The sequence below is a fragment of the Centroberyx gerrardi genome, chromosome 9, assembly GCF_048128805.1.
Source record: "Centroberyx gerrardi isolate f3 chromosome 9, fCenGer3.hap1.cur.20231027, whole genome shotgun sequence".
Lineage (NCBI taxonomy): Eukaryota > Metazoa > Chordata > Actinopteri > Beryciformes > Berycidae > Centroberyx > Centroberyx gerrardi.
In genome coordinates this window covers 8,432,646-8,448,596 of record NC_136005.1, presented here as the reverse complement: position 1 = coordinate 8,448,596, position 15,951 = coordinate 8,432,646, and the positions used below count along the sequence as shown (strand labels likewise).

General features: G+C 40.6%; 2 protein-coding genes across 2 annotated transcripts; both read left to right on the top strand.

The window, feature by feature from the left end:
* The first annotated feature begins 4,998 nt into the window (after positions 1–4,998).
* On the top strand, positions 4,999–8,052 carry LOC139929079 (uncharacterized). The gene is given in 3 exon segments (XM_071921846.2): positions 4,999–5,021; positions 5,336–6,714; positions 6,716–8,052. Coding segments are annotated over 3 exon segments (1,467 nt in total). The 5' UTR covers positions 4,999–5,002; the 3' UTR covers positions 6,785–8,052.
* Positions 8,053–9,093: 1,041 nt separating this feature from the next.
* Positions 9,094–11,661, top strand: LOC144539723 (uncharacterized). The gene is made up of 4 exons (XM_078285642.1): positions 9,094–9,116; positions 9,431–10,928; positions 11,015–11,226; positions 11,315–11,661. Exons 1-4 carry the CDS (start codon positions 9,098–9,100, stop codon positions 11,659–11,661), a joined length of 2,076 nt encoding a protein of 691 aa, XP_078141768.1. The 5' UTR covers positions 9,094–9,097.
* Positions 11,662–15,951: the final 4,290 nt, after the last annotated feature.

The window sequence follows — 15,951 nt, the reverse complement described above, 5'->3', positions numbered from 1 at the left end:
CTCTCTCTCTCTCTCTCTCTCTCTCTCTCTCTCTCTCTCCTTATCTCACACACACACACAAACACAAACAGACGCACCATGTGACAGCCCATATTCTGATTATGCTAATATAATTGCTCCCTCTAGTGTCCAGCATTTCAATGTGCAGCTGTCTGCTACACCTGCACCGCACCTTATATCTAATTTACTGTTTTACTCTTAAGATAAATTAGAGTGAATTGGTATTAGCAGTCCAGCTACTAGCCAATCAATAACACCATTACTATATGCCCACAGACTGTGTAGATAGTTAATAGTGAATTAGTCTGAGTGCTTATTTTTCAACTGTCCACTATTAGGTTGACATGACCCTGACCTCTTTCGTTATTGATGTAGTTGATTGGTTTCTACTGCAGGGAACAGTCTCAACAGAAACAGGATTGATGAACAGGATGACTGCATGACTCACACATCACTCACTCTAACGTCAACAAAAAACACGAAGACATTAAGATTCATAACCGGTTCATTTGTTTAGAAAGGCTTTTATCCATCTTGCAGTGTCATTTTGGAATATAGTAAGGAGATGGTGTATGTAGCTACATCCAAAATACTGGCCTGGTGCTTGATACAAACAGTGAGACAATGACATAGAAATCTGTATCCCTGAGGTTAAAACATTGCACACATGCACACATGCACACACACACACACACACACACACACACACAGGTACATTCATACTCAGACAAGGGTCTGGCCCCATTTCTTGAAGTTTGTGATGTTTGTCTTGTATATCTTTGTAATGCATCTGGTTTTTGTGTCCTTTGTTTTATGTAAAGCACTTTGTGACAAACCTATTTAGGTTATAGGCACCTTATCAATAAATTTGACTTGACTTGACTTGGACATTGCTAAATAAACCACTAAGGGCCGGGGCATCAATCCAGTGTGCAGATATTGTTTTATTTTATTTCAAAATAAGATCAGAAAAAATATAAATTCAAATATAACAGCTAGTTTTATTGATTGAAAAATGCAGTGCTGCATCAGGTCAACATGTAGGAACACAGTCTGAGACAGTGTGACTCAGGTGTTGGTATCCATCATCTGTATCGATGAGTGTCTCTTCATGGTTGATCCACACTGCAAGTCTCTCCGGCGAGTCCTTGAGCTCCTGTGCGTTGGACAGCTGAATGACAGAGTGATGGACCTGTGAAAGGCTCTTGAGACGCTCCTGACGTCAACAGGCTCCTCGGTGACGGCTGAATGGGAGAGTGACAGCCAGGGACTTTTACGAGACCCCAACCAGCCAAATTCAATGAGTTGCCAGACAGCTCATTTCCCTAAAATTCCCTAAAAAAATGCCTGCTCCTCTGGCAGAGGCGTGAGATATGATTTTCTTGATGCACAAAATAGACTATACAGTGACTTGGGAGGTGCTGGGCAGTGGTGGGGCCCGCAGCCTCAGTGATGGATGTTCCCTCAGCTCCAGATCAGACCTGAAGCCAAGATTGAGGAGCTCATCTCCGGCTCTGGTGCACTTAGGGACAGAATCAATTCACTTGCCCCCCCCCTTTCTACCCCAGACCAAGATGCTCCCCTGTACCTATTTAAAGAACTAATTAATGTAAAAGAAAAGGACTCGCAAGTGCCAAGAACATCTGATTCTGGCCTCTCGTAAATAGCGGGCTGATTGATGACTTCCTCGCTCTGTTTGATTTGTTCCTGTCACAGTGATGTAGGGTTACTGGCCTCGGCTACAACGTCAGATCATCATATTTCAGTCAGACGCTCCTTGGTCCCCTCGAAAAGGTGGCCTATTGACGAAACCCACGGTGACTAGCTATTGATTTAGTGCCGACTGGCCCCTCCTCCCAGCCCCGGGCAAGGATAAATATATTGACGTGATGGACCTGAGGCAGTGGATCGCTCGCCTTGCCTGAGGGAGAGTTCGTAGTGAGGCTTTTGTTTGGGACCATACCTCCAGTGTCATGGATAGAGCTGCGACTGTGAGCTACTGCTTAGGACTCCTGGGTTTGTTGCTGCTGCAGGGAGTGCTAAGTGTGGAGGGGAGGAGCATACTAAACCCTGGTGAGTGTGAAAGAGTGGTATAGGTGCTGGTTTGATGATGGTGCTGTATACTTATAAACTGGAACAATGAAAATGTCTAGTTATTTAAGATGTTTGATGCCGCTGCAGGCAACCACTCTGTCCCTTTAGTCATTCTCCTGCATGTGCCATTGTTAGATAAATATTTGTCAAAATGCAACAGCTTGACATATGATACCTGCTTTTGTAAGGGATGGATTTCGTGTGACTAGTTTATGTACTCTTTTAAACTGTTTATGATGCTTAAAGATGCATTTTTATTGTCATTGCTTATCCAGGAAACCATGTTTTTAATCCAAAAGAAGACACAGATGCCCAGAGCAAGATTCTAGCACTGCTACTCCACAAAAGCTTAGTACCTGTTGAAAGGGACGATCCTCTAGGTGAGACATGAAGAAGAAAATGGTGAAACTGATAAATAATACAAATGTATTTTGTGCTTAGATGATAACTAGTTTTCTTATCTGCAGGTGTTGAGCTGGCCAGTAAATTAGCTGAGTTAGAGGAGGTAAGGCTATTTTAATTCACCTCAAAACACACTTGGATGTAATTCTTGTTGTAGCAAACCTATCAAAATGTGTAGTGTGAATATATTGAGTGGGAACGGGTAGGATGAAATGTCTTGGTTCATAATTCATCACATCTACAGTATACCTTGTATGCATATGATTGGAGTGTGGGCATCTCAATGTTTCTCATAATATGAGTGAGGATGCAAATAAAGAAACCTTTGAAGTTCAATCCACTACACTATTAAGGCTCACTACGACAGCCATTGAATAGATGGTGAATAGATACTGAGACGATGGCTATCTTACTGTCTTTAATCGTCTCTGCTTCCAGCTGCAGGCTCTGAGGGACGATCTGGAGCTGGAGAGGGAGATCACAGCCAATGTTTTGGCAGAAGGCAAATCCATAACCAGGAAGAGGGGGGAACGTAAGTTGCTTTAATCACATCTGCACTTAAATGCACCATACTCTAATAGCAGATTGATTAAGTTTGTTGGAAAATTGTTGCAGTATAAATATTTCAGATTGTTTCCATTCTAGTTATACAAAATGTAGACATGTAATAAATATGTAACGTGTTATACAATTCACTACAAGTGGTTTTCTCGTCCGTCTGCAGCTTGTTTCTGGAAGTACTGTGTGTGAGACTGACGCGGGAGAAGGAGGAACACTGTGAAGTCAAGCTGCAAAATCCAACATAGCCTTAAGACTCACATCACCAGTAATATAATCCCACTGTATCTTTTCCAGCAATATAGAGTTGTACCATAACCAATACCATCCTTCAGTGGTCATTGCATTGAGGTGCTCTCATGAGAAGTCTAAGGACTTTTGGCTCTTTAATCTGTAAATAACCCACTACTGACTGGAAATACTTGAGTGTCAGATGTACTACTGCACCTGACTATTGAGACAGCTATAGGAAATATTTTACCAGGGACATTATTTGCCCTTATTTTATCATTATGTCACCCTCTTGTGGCAGCATTGGGCATAACATTTTTTTGTATTTTGTGTTCACAACTGTCACTGCTTTGAAGAATGCACTGCCCTTTATTTTGTGAACTGAATAAAGTTATCATGTGAATCTGTAACTGCCATTTCTGGGGTGATTTCTTTTCGACTAAAGGAGCTGTTTTCGTCTCAGCACCTGAAAAGATCATGACCAAGATAAAACCAATGTGGGTAACTTGGCTACTGAAGATACACTTTCTCTTTCTAGATCTATTTAGGTGTTCGCAAAGAAGACCATTTTTATATCACTTCCCCCTACAAAAAATAACAAAACATTCAAAATATTACTGAACAACATTATATATGTTTATGCAAATTCTACCTTTTACTACAAATGATCTAGACCTACCATTTTGAAGTGGATATCAAATCCCTTAGATGGTGGGAATAAACATCTAAGTGTGTGTGTGATGCAGTAGCAGCTGTGCCAGGTAGTGAATTATGGATTCAGTCGAGTGAATCTTTGGGAAGCCGTTGTGAGAGCTGAGTCACAGTCTGGGCCTGAACAATGGGAGAGCTGCTGTGATAAGGAGCAGCGTGTGACGCTGAGTAGCTTTCACAGTCTGAAACAGCAGCATGAAAGAAACTGTCGACTTTTGCTTTGAGCCAGTGAGTCAGTCACTCACTACAGTGCTGTCAGAGGTAAATCGTACACACGCACACGTAAATGTTCACATGCACGCATATGCACAGGCATGTGTGTATGCAAACACACATGTATGCACATGCTAAACAAAATGCGTAAATACAGTATAGTGAAGACTTTACTCCAGTTGTTAAAGAAGTCATATTTCCATGAGCGTGTGTTTCCAATGTAAATGGACACGCATCCTTTTTTCATGCATTTTTCAATTCTGGATTTCCTGTAAGAAAAGTTGACATGCATTTTTTATACACTTCATTTTTACTTTCACAACCCTTTTCTACCCAAATTCTGCCCAAAATCAATACTTTTATTTCACTTACTTGTTTCACTTATTTCATTTCCATAATATTTTCCTTTCACATTTTTAAACTCTTTTTATACATTGACAGTTATAACTTCTTGTTGATGACACTCATATCGGTGGGACTTTCCCTTTTAGCCCTTTTTGTGATACATTGAAGTGCTAGCGAATCAAATAGATACCAAATATGGGGCGTATAGTCTGCAAAGAGAATAAACTTATCTAACTGCATTGTTATATTACAGGCATCAGGCCTGCTGCAAAACATCCTAACTGACATGCTACAACAGCGAGTATTATCAGTTCAGCCCACACAGGCAGGCAGTCGGGTCTCAGCAGCCTGTCAAGATAAGTCCTGAGGAAATGAACCAGCATCCTCGGTGTCACTCATATATTTGTAGCAAAAGACACAACATGATCATAACATTGAAGGGACCATCATGGATTCTCACTTGAGCGGTGGGTAAAATGTTTTGCTTCTATTCCAATTCATTTTAGCTGCAGGTTTTGTCTTTTTTACTGACAGAAAAGTCACTTCAGCAGAGAAAACAGCTTGATTTTGAGAATTCAATTTTGGATTTACATGGCAATAAACATGACTATGTAAAGCTTTTACTGTATTGTCAGAGTTTGAACAAAATGTCAGCCTTTATCAGATTTTGAACAAAATGTGGGACCTTATGAGACCTTACACCATAATCTGGGTGATGCTGTCAAGTAAATTTCACATTAGATCATAATGGTCCAAATGTGTCTTTATTTCAATTCAACAGGCACTTTCTGGATGAAACTCTTCCTCCTCACACTGCCACACCTGACCTGCACCATGATCTGCCCCAGCAGCTGCATGTGTAATTTTCAAGGTGCTGTCATGTGTGTTGGTTCCAGCATCACAGACATCCCAAAGCAGATGCCTGTCCACACGTACCTCTTGCAGCTCAATGACACAAACATGAATGTCATAAATGAGCACAGCCTGGCAAACCTGGACTTGATGTTGCGTTTTAGCCTAACCTACAGCCGCCTACACACTATCCATCCCCAGGCCTTCCACGCTGCTCCACAACTCAAGTCTGTCAAGCTGTCTTTCAATGATCTCTCCAGCCTTCCTGCCCGAGTCTTCAGCCCCCTGACCAGTCTGGAGCAGCTCTATTTAGACGGGAACCAATTGGAGACCATCGCTCCAGAGATGTTGGAGGGACTTGACGGGCTGCTGGTCCTAGACCTCAACCGCAACAAAATCGCTAGCCTTGCCTCAGATGTTTTCAATGGACTGACCAAGCTAACCTTTCTGAACCTTGGCAGGAACTCCATCAAAGAGCTTCCACCTACCATCTTTCACTCCTTGACTAATCTTCAGCAGCTCCTGCTCTATAACAACGAGCTAGAGAAGCTAGAGGCTGGGATCTTTGATGAACTTGCTAATCTTGAGGAACTGAAAATCCACCACAATCAGGTTGCCAGCCTCCCACCTGAAGTGTTCTGGTCTTTGGGGAACCTCAAGACCCTCACCCTGTCCTCCAATCGACTTCAGGGCATCCCAGAGAAGAGCTTCTACAACATGCCCAAGCTAATCCAGCTCACCCTTTACAATAACCCCCTATTATCTCTCCCAGATGAGCTGATGGGTTACATGCCTTACATAACAAGATTTTATTTGTATGGCACTAACCTCACCACTGTTCCTGGCAACTTGTTTGCTAACATGTCTGGGCTGCTGAATCTTAACTTCCATTTCAATGAAAAGCTGAAGGAGTTACCTTCAAACCTGTTCTGCTGCCTTCCCAACCTTCAGAAGCTCTCACTGAAATTCAACGACCTGCAGCACCTACACCCAGACCTGTTCTCCAGGCTAACCACACTGGTCATGCTGCATCTGAACGACAATAAACTGCAGAGCCTACCGGAAAACATCTTTCAAGACCTTGCAGGGCTTTCTGTCATTGATTTGAAGAATAACCATCTCAAGAGTCTTCCAGGGGATATTTTCTCCTCAAATACAGGTTTGAGGCATCTTACTCTGAGTGGCAACCTCTGGGACTGTACTTGCAGTATTAGAGGTATTGCAAGATGGATACGACTTAATGAAGGTGTGGTTCTTGACAGAGAAGATGTGATGTGCCATAGTTCAATCATCTACCAATCTGTACCGTGATGAGGAGTTTAACCCTTGTGATATCTTCATATTCTGTATGCTCCCCTTGTCCTCGGGTCAAAATTGACCCGGTCTCACTGTCTCTGTTAGTATAAAGCCTTTCATTTAATATTTAACCCCAAATCTATTTTGCATGAAGAAACAACCTGTCCCATATCAACAACTTCTGGAATAACTGTGTTTTCCTACCTCACCATCCAGGTATTCTGTATTTATTCAGCGTACACCACTGTACACTGTACAGTGCTGTACGGTTTTACTGTAAAATATACATCTTAAGTGGACTAGTGAACCACCCCTGACTCTTTTTCTTGCGAGAAAACCATTTTTCTTGCAAGAAAAAGAGTGCTTCATAGTTACTACAAATCATTTATACATTTTTTATAAAATTTTATTTAGTCTGTAATTGATTTAACAGGCTAACTGTCGGGTCAAAAATTACCCAAAGACAATCTTTGTACCCTGATAGTGTACAGTTTATATAAAAATATTAAAAAGGTAGGCTAAATGTTTCAGTTTTTCTAATTGTAAGATCACTCCAGGAGAAGTCATCGAATTTCATGAAGAAAAAAATAAATTTAGGAGGTTTTCAATGCTGTTAAACTCAGAATGCAATAAAAACGGCAAGACCATGGTTATGCTGGAGGCCGAGTGCACGACCACACTCAAGGATGACGAAACACGATAGCCTATCAGGACGGATGCACAAGAGTCAAGATTAACTATCAATTGGAATTCAGGGTTGATTCTGCTTCTGCTTTCCCACAGGCTGCAGCTTATACATGATGACTGATACATGTGGATTTTCTTTATGCTGTGTTTAGCTGTATTTTCTTGAAGTATTTTAGGACAGTAAAACTGATATGAGATGCTAACTTTCGTAAAACAGAGCCAAGCTGATGTAGTCAATAATAATCATCAATTGTTTGTTTATAGGTCTACTTGCTTTTATTTTTGAGTGTATGGCTGATTAAGATCTGAAAATAACATATTTTATGCAAATTATACATTTCTTTCTTTCTTTCTGCTTCCTTCCCTAAAAGTTGCAGCTGGTGGCTGATGCAGTATGTGAACATTTTTCTTCATGTTGCGTTTAGCCGTTTTCTCTTAAGGTATTTTATGACAGTAAAACTTAAGATATGTGATGTTAAGTTTCATAAAGCAGAGCCAAGCTGATGTAGCCAATAATAATCAATAGTTTGCAATGGTTTGTTCATATTTGTTTCCCTCTAGTGGTGTAAACTTCAAACTGCATGAAGAGACGACAAGCGCAGATTGAAATCAACATGCTTTCATTTTTGACTGTAAAGACAATAAAAGTTCTGAAATAATCCAGTTCAGTAGATTGGATTGAATTCTTCCTTTCCTTTCCTTTTCTTTTCTTTTTTTTTCTTTTCTTTCTGTAGACCTATAGTCAGAGGAAATAGTGTGTAGATGATAATCACTAAACGGTTCCTGCAGCCAAGGAGCCTGAAAAGCCATTATGTAATATGTGCATTTTCCAATTCTGGATTTCCTTTAAGAAAAGTTTACATACATTTTTATACAATTCTATTCTTACTTTCACAACCCTTTTCTGCCCAAAATCAATAAATTTTTTTACTTACATGCTTTTGCAGCATGTTGACTTATTGACGACAAATACTCCAGCTATTATTAGTACCAAGAAAGCACATCATAAACCCTGTTGGAACCTGGGACTGTTGATAAGCAGTAAGCATCATCACACCCTGGCACTCAGGGCTTGATGGTGACTGTGGATAAAAGAGCTCAATAAATCACACAAGCTAATAAAACACACTCACACACACACACATACAAGACATGAGTTTAGAAATGAATTTCCACATTTTTTCACAGCGCTACTCCAATCTCTAAACAGCCTTTCACATTTTTAAACTCCTTTTATATATATATGTATATATATCTATATATATAGAGATATATATCTCTTTATATAGAGAGAGAGATATATATATACATATATGTATATAAAGTGGAAATTCCATTTTATGCATTGACAGTTATAACTTGTTTGTTGTTGATCACATACATATTGGTGGGTCTTTCCCTTTTAGCCCTTTTTGTGATACATTGAAGTGCTAGTGGATCAAATAGATACCAAATATGGCGCGTATAGTCTGCAAAGAGAATAAACTTATCTAACTGCATTGTTATATTACAGGCATCAGGCCTGCTGCAAAACATCCTAACTGACATGCTACAACAGCGAGTATTATCAGTTCAGCCCACACAGGCAGGCAGTCGGGTCTCAGCAGCCTGTCAAGATAAGTCCTGAGGAAATGAACCAGCATCCTCGGTGTCACTCATATATTTGTAGCAAAAGACACAACATGATCATAACATTGAAGGGACCATCATGGATTCTCACTTGAGCGGTGGGTAAAATGTTTTGCTTCTATTCCAATTCATTTTAGCTGCAGGTTTTGTCTTTTTTACTGACAGAAAAGTCACTTCAGCAGAGAAAACAGCTTGATTTTGAGAATTCAATTTTGGATTTACATGGCAATAAACATGACTATGTAAAGCTTTTACTGTATTGTCAGAGTTTGAACAAAATGTCAGCCTTTATCAGATTTTGAACAAAATGTGGGACCTTATGAGACCTTACACCATAATCTGGGTGATGCTGTCAAGTAAATTTCACGTTAGATCATAATGGTCCAAATGTGTCTTTATTTCAATTCAACAGGCACTTTCTGGATGAAACTCTTCCTCCTCACACTGCCACACCTGACCTGCACCATGATCTGCCCCAGCAGCTGCATGTGTAATTTTCAAGGTGCTGTCATGTGTGTTGGTTCCAGCATCACAGACATCCCAAAGCAGATGCCTGTCCACACGTACCTCTTGCAGCTCAATGACACAAACATGAATGTCATAAATGAGCACAGCCTGGCAAACCTGGACTTGATGTTGCGTTTTAGCCTAACCTACAGCCGCCTACACACTATCCATCCCCAGGCCTTCCACGCTGCCCCACAACTCAAGTCTGTCAAGCTGTCTTTCAATGATCTCTCCAGCCTTCCTGCCCGAGTCTTCAGCCCCCTGACCAGTCTGGAGCAGCTCTATTTAGACGGGAACCAATTGGAGACCATCGCTCCAGAGATGTTGGAGGGACTTGACGGGCTGCTGGTCCTAGACCTCAACCGCAACAAAATCGCTAGCCTTGCCTCAGATGTTTTCAATGGACTGACCAAGCTAACCTTTCTGAACCTTGGCAGGAACTCCATCAAAGAGCTTCCACCTACCATCTTTCACTCCTTGACTAATCTTCAGCAGCTCCTGCTCTATAACAACGAGCTAGAGAAGCTAGAGGCTGGGATCTTTGATGAACTTGCTAATCTTGAGGAACTGAAAATCCACCACAATCAGGTTGCCAGCCTCCCACCTGAAGTGTTCTGGTCTTTGGGGAACCTCAAGACCCTCACCCTGTCCTCCAATCGACTTCAGGGCGTCCCGGAGAAGAGCTTCTACAACATGCCCAAGCTAATCCAGCTCACCCTTTACAATAACCCCCTATTATCTCTCCCAGATGAGCTGATGGGTTACATGCCTTACATGACAGGATTTTATTTGTATGGCACTACCCTCACCACTGTTCCTGGCAACTTGTTTGCTAACATGTCTGGGCTGCTGAATCTTAACTTCCATTTCAATGAAAAGCTGAGGGAGTTACCTTCAAACCTGTTCTGCTGCCTTCCCAACCTTCAGAAGCTCTCACTGAAATTCAACGACCTGCAGCACCTACACCCAGACCTGTTCTCCAGGCTAACCACACTGGTCATGCTGCATCTGAACGACAATAAACTGCAGAGCCTACCGGAAAACATCTTTCAAGACCTTGTAGGGCTTTCTGTCATTGACTTGAAGAATAACCATCTCAAGAGTCTTCCAGGGGATATTTTCTCCTTAAATACAGGTTTGAGGCGTCTTACTCTGAGTGGAAACCAATGGGACTGTACTTGTAGTATTAGAGGTATTGCAAGATGGATACGACTTAATGAAGGTGTGGTTCTTGACAAAGAATATGTGATGTGCCATAGTCCAATGTACCAATTACTCCGCACCCTTGGCTCTCTGCGTGTTGAGGAGTTTAACTTTTGTGATGGTACAACAGTCGCAAGTTATTTCACTACGCAAAAACACCCAACTGAACCATCGCCTACCGTAACCGAGGCTTTCGTAATGTACGAAGTTCCAACAACAAAATATATTACAACCGTCAGACCGACATCCACCACCACCTCAAAAGTCACACCATCTCTCACAACAGCAACGACCCCCACCTCAAAAGTCACACCATCTCTCACAACAGCAACGACCCCCACCTCAAAAGTCACACCATCTCTCACAACAGCAACGACCCCCACCTCAAAAGTCACACCATCTCTCACAACAGCAACGACCCCCACCTCAAAAGTCACACCATCTCTCACAACAGCAACGACCCCACAAGCCACTCCAGTGGCATCTGCAATGAAAAAGGCAAATGAAAAGACAAAATATTTGTCAACCCCCAGATCAACAACGCCAGTCACGACCTCAACAATCACAGCTGCCACCCCTGCCACAGCATCACCATCCCTCCGTACTCTAAGCAGCGCCCTGCCTACTGATGAGTTACTTTCCACTACTGAGACTCCCCCGACTCTTTACCGGTCGCCTCCTTTCTATGACAAACTGGTGGTTGAGCAGGGGCCTGAGTTTGTCCACCACAACCGTCACCGGGGCTGGGTCTACGTGTGGACTCTGCCTTCCGATGCAGCCTACGCTGGGTTCCTCATGTTTTTTCACATCCTTCTGGTGGCCATAGGTGTGTTCCTTATCCTTGCCGCCATGTACGGCATGTATCGCTTGAACAAAGCCATGGTTGAGATGGAGGCCGAGTGCGCGGCCACACTCAAGGGTGATGAAACATGATATCAGGCCGGATGCACAAGAGTGGAATTCAGGGCTGATTCTGCTTCTGCTTTCCCACAGGCTGCAGTTTATACACAGTGACTGATACATGTGGAATTTCTTTATGTTGTGTTTAGTTGTATTTGCTTGAAGTATTTTAGGACAGTAAAATTGATATGGGAGCCAAGCTGATGTAGTCAATAATAATAATCATCAATGGTTTATTTATACTTGCTTTAATTTGTTTAATTAGTAATTGCTTGAGTGTATGGATGATTAAGATCTGAAATTATATTCAATATTTCTTTGTTTGTTTGTTTCTTTCTTTTTCTCTTTCTTTCTTTCTGTTTGTTTCTTTCTTTCTTTTTCTCTTTCTTTCTTTGTTTTTGTTTGTTTCTTTGTTTGTTTGTTTGTTTGTTTGTTTGTTTGTTTGTTTCTTTCTTTCTTTCTTTCTTTCTTTCTTTCTTTCTTTCTTTCTGCTTCCTTCCCTAAAAGTTGCAGCTTATACATGGTGGCTGATGCAGTATGTGAACATTTTTCTTCATGTTGTGTTTAGCTGTTTTCTCTTAAGGTATTTTATGTCAATAAAACTGAAGATATGTGATGTTAAGTTTCATAAAGCAGAGCCAAGCTGATGTAGCCAATAATAATCAGCAGTTTGCAATAGTTTGTTGATATTTGTTTCCCTCTAGTGGTGTAAGCTTCAAACTACATGAAGAGACGACAAGGGCAGATACAAATCAACATGCTTTCAGTTTTGAGTGTAAAGACAATAAAGTTCAGAAATAATCCAATTCAGTACAAATTCTTTCTTTCTTTCTTTCTTTCTTTCTTTCTTTCTTTCTTTCTTTCTTTCTTTCTTTCTTTCTTTCAAGTTCTGAAATAATCCATTTCAGTAGATTGGATTGAATTCTTCCTTTCCTTTCCTTTTCTTTTCTTCTTTCTTTCTTTCTTTCTTTCTTTCTTTCTTTCTTTCTTTCTTTCTTTCTTTCTTTCTTTCAGTAGACCAATAGTCAGAGGAAATAGCATGTAGAAGATAATCACTAAATGGTTCCTGCAGCCAAGGAGCCTGAAAAGCCATTATGTCATGATGATGTTATCCCTGCCTCTCCCATCAGTATTCATGAGTACAAAACTGAGATGCATTTTCATTTTTCTAAAACTAATTTGTTTTGATCGGATTTGTTTTCAACACATTATGATCTCCATGCTCTGTCCAATGTCTGAACCCAGGTAAAGTGCTGGTAATAGCTCCTGAGATACAACATCTACAGCATATATTGTGATGAAGATGATTTAATGATCATATAATCTGTAATATCTGAAAAGCAGTTGCTCTTATCCTACTGATTACATACCCATTCACACACTTGGTGTCTTGGTGTACTTTGGTGGATGGAGCTCAGCTAAGAAATTCTGTGTCCTAAATTGGTAACCCTTTAAATTACAGGCCATTAATTATGTTGTAATGACTGGAAATAACTAAGTAATTTCCAAGTAAATTAGATGTAACAACTAGTTACAGCATTAGAATGACTGGTAATTACTGAGTAAAAAAGGTGCTTTTTACCTTTTTTTTTTTTTTTTACATTCTGGGGTGTGTTGTTTTCTGTTATTTGTGTAGAGTTACTATGGAGTATGTTTGTATACCTATGCGAATATTGTACATAGTCAGGACTGGTATGTCTTTTCTAAAATTACCGGTACATTACTTGTATATTACTCAGTAATTAGCAATCATTCTAATGCTATAACTAGTTATTACATCTATTTTACTTGGATATTACTTAGATATTTGCAGTCATCACTGTGTAATTAATAGCCTGTAATTTAAAGGGTTACCCACAATTTTTATATTTCCATCAATAAAATAAAATATTATATGAATACATTTTATAAATGGTAATAACCTCAATGTAATGTAGGCCAAAGTCTAGCAGCTGACTGTTTCCAGCCCTCCTCTGTGATCACACAAGGCTGTATGCGACAATGCCAGGAAACCAATAAATGAATGTGCTCCATACAAATCTGTGGTTTCACAGACTTGCGCCTTGGCACCAAAATGATTGACCTCCTGCTATTATCTGAGGAGTTTAAATGCTCTTATCTGGATTCAGCTTCCTCTTTAAATGTCATACTGAATGTGTTGATGGGAACTCAGGAGAAATGTGCTTTCCCCAAATGAATCACAACTGTAGATAATGGGATGATGAGATCAGACCATCATCCACCTTCATAACAACCTCCAAAACAGGAAGCTCAACTGCACTTGTTCGATTTCTCAATGTCGTGGTACACAATAACTTTGGAGATGATTGTTCCTTTTCTCTTGCAAAACAGTGACCCTGTAATTTCACAGGCCTCCATGACAAAGCAAAACCACAACGATGTGCACATAGTTATCATTCCCCTTTTTGGAGTGGGCTACATCATATACAACAATATTGGCAAATTAGAACAGACAACAACAGACAAAGATAGAAGAAAAGATAGTTGCTGTAAAATTTATCCTGGAATTTTTATATGGAGATGTCAGAAAGTTTTTACAAGAGAATTCTGGCATCATCACTGAAACTCATTTGCATTTATAACCTGTTGCATTGATAATTACAGATTGTTTAGTCATTTAGCATTGTTCTTTGACAGCAAAACAATTAAGAACTTTGGACTACAGCTCAAAATAGCTTTCAATGCTTTTAAAACCTTCACAAAATGACAGCAAATGCCACAAATTCCATGACAACTGATTGGACTTTAAAACAAACAGCAAACAAAAGAGGATGAATTGGTGAACAGCACCCAAGTTCATCGCTATGACAACGGGTGATTAAGCCTTTCCAGTACACTGAGCTCACACAACAGTGGGCATCAGCCACAACACACACACACACACACACACACACACACACACACACACACACACACACACACACACAGGGTGAGAGAGGGAGCTCACAGAAGAAAAAGTAAGAGTGGGTGTGTGTGAGGACAGGAAATGGCACTGCAGGGGTTTGCCCATGGGTGAAGAATAATATATAACTGCATCTGGAAAACAGTGTAAAAGTTCAACGACCCTTGTGGAAAGCATTATGCTCTGGCCAGTTCATACATATCTGGGAATCCACGATAAAACTTTTCAATGGCTTAAATAGGCTTATGTTGACCTGTTATTCACAAGCCTTTCTCACACAACCTTTGTGTAACCCTGTTGGTCTAAGCGACATGTCTCACATTAAAGTGGGATAATCCTCATTCTGGCCCAGGCTATTCTAGTCCACAAGTGACTAAAAGTCCAAAAACTGAGCAACCCATGTTCATCTGCTGTTCAAATGGAACCTTTGTCATCTTAATATTTTGCTAAAGGGACTAAATTTGATTTGAACAAACTATAGTTTTAGCCTGCAGTTTTGCCCCAGGCAGTTATGGTGCAGCTACTGCAACATTACTGTATTGTAATCCTTCGTGTTAGTCTTTCAAGATGGCAACGAACATGCAACAAGTAATCACACTGCAAAACTACCTTCCTATCCGAGTTCCAAGTTTAGTTAAATCTTGAGTTTAGCTGACTTAAAGATTTGTTAGATTATTGCTAAATCTATTTGGGGGAAATATGCACTCATTATGTATTCCCAGGCAGGGCCACTTGATAGAGTTAACTCAGGTAACCTTGCTTGCCCAGTTGTTCTTTGCCAGCCCATCGGCCTAGTGCCACTGGTACCTTTGAACCATTACTCTTACCCATCACATGGACTTGAGCAACCCTAGTGGAGCTGGTTCAGTTTCTTGCTTGTTAGGAAATTAAAAGCTTTTCAGATGTGGAATTGGGAGTTCACACACTTAAAACTCTATTTTGCAAGAATTTATGGGGAAAGAGAAACAGATGATCATCAGGAAAAGAGAGGAGCCTGGGCCTGCAGTCAGTCTCTCTCTGTTCATCTGTGAAACGGGGAAATATCATGCCACAATACATCATTCTTCATCTCAATCTGCTCATCCCTGACCTTGGACCCCACTCAGATCAGGACAGAGTGTGAAGTGTGTCCAGTCTAAGGCGTCTGGTTTATCTGTGATGTTAAGGCTCTATGTTGAGATGTTACTCCCTTATTTGAGAGGTAAAGTAGAGGTTGGGAAATATATTGCAGCTAATGGACATTGTGGGACAGACAGAGGGGATAAGCCTGTGACTTTTAATTTGCATAACAGCCATGCCACCTTTAGCTGACATTTTTGGCAGAAAATCTTTACCAGCAAGTTAGCTGAATGAATACCATGAATGCCATGCAGCTTAATGGTATATTTATTTTGTCTGTG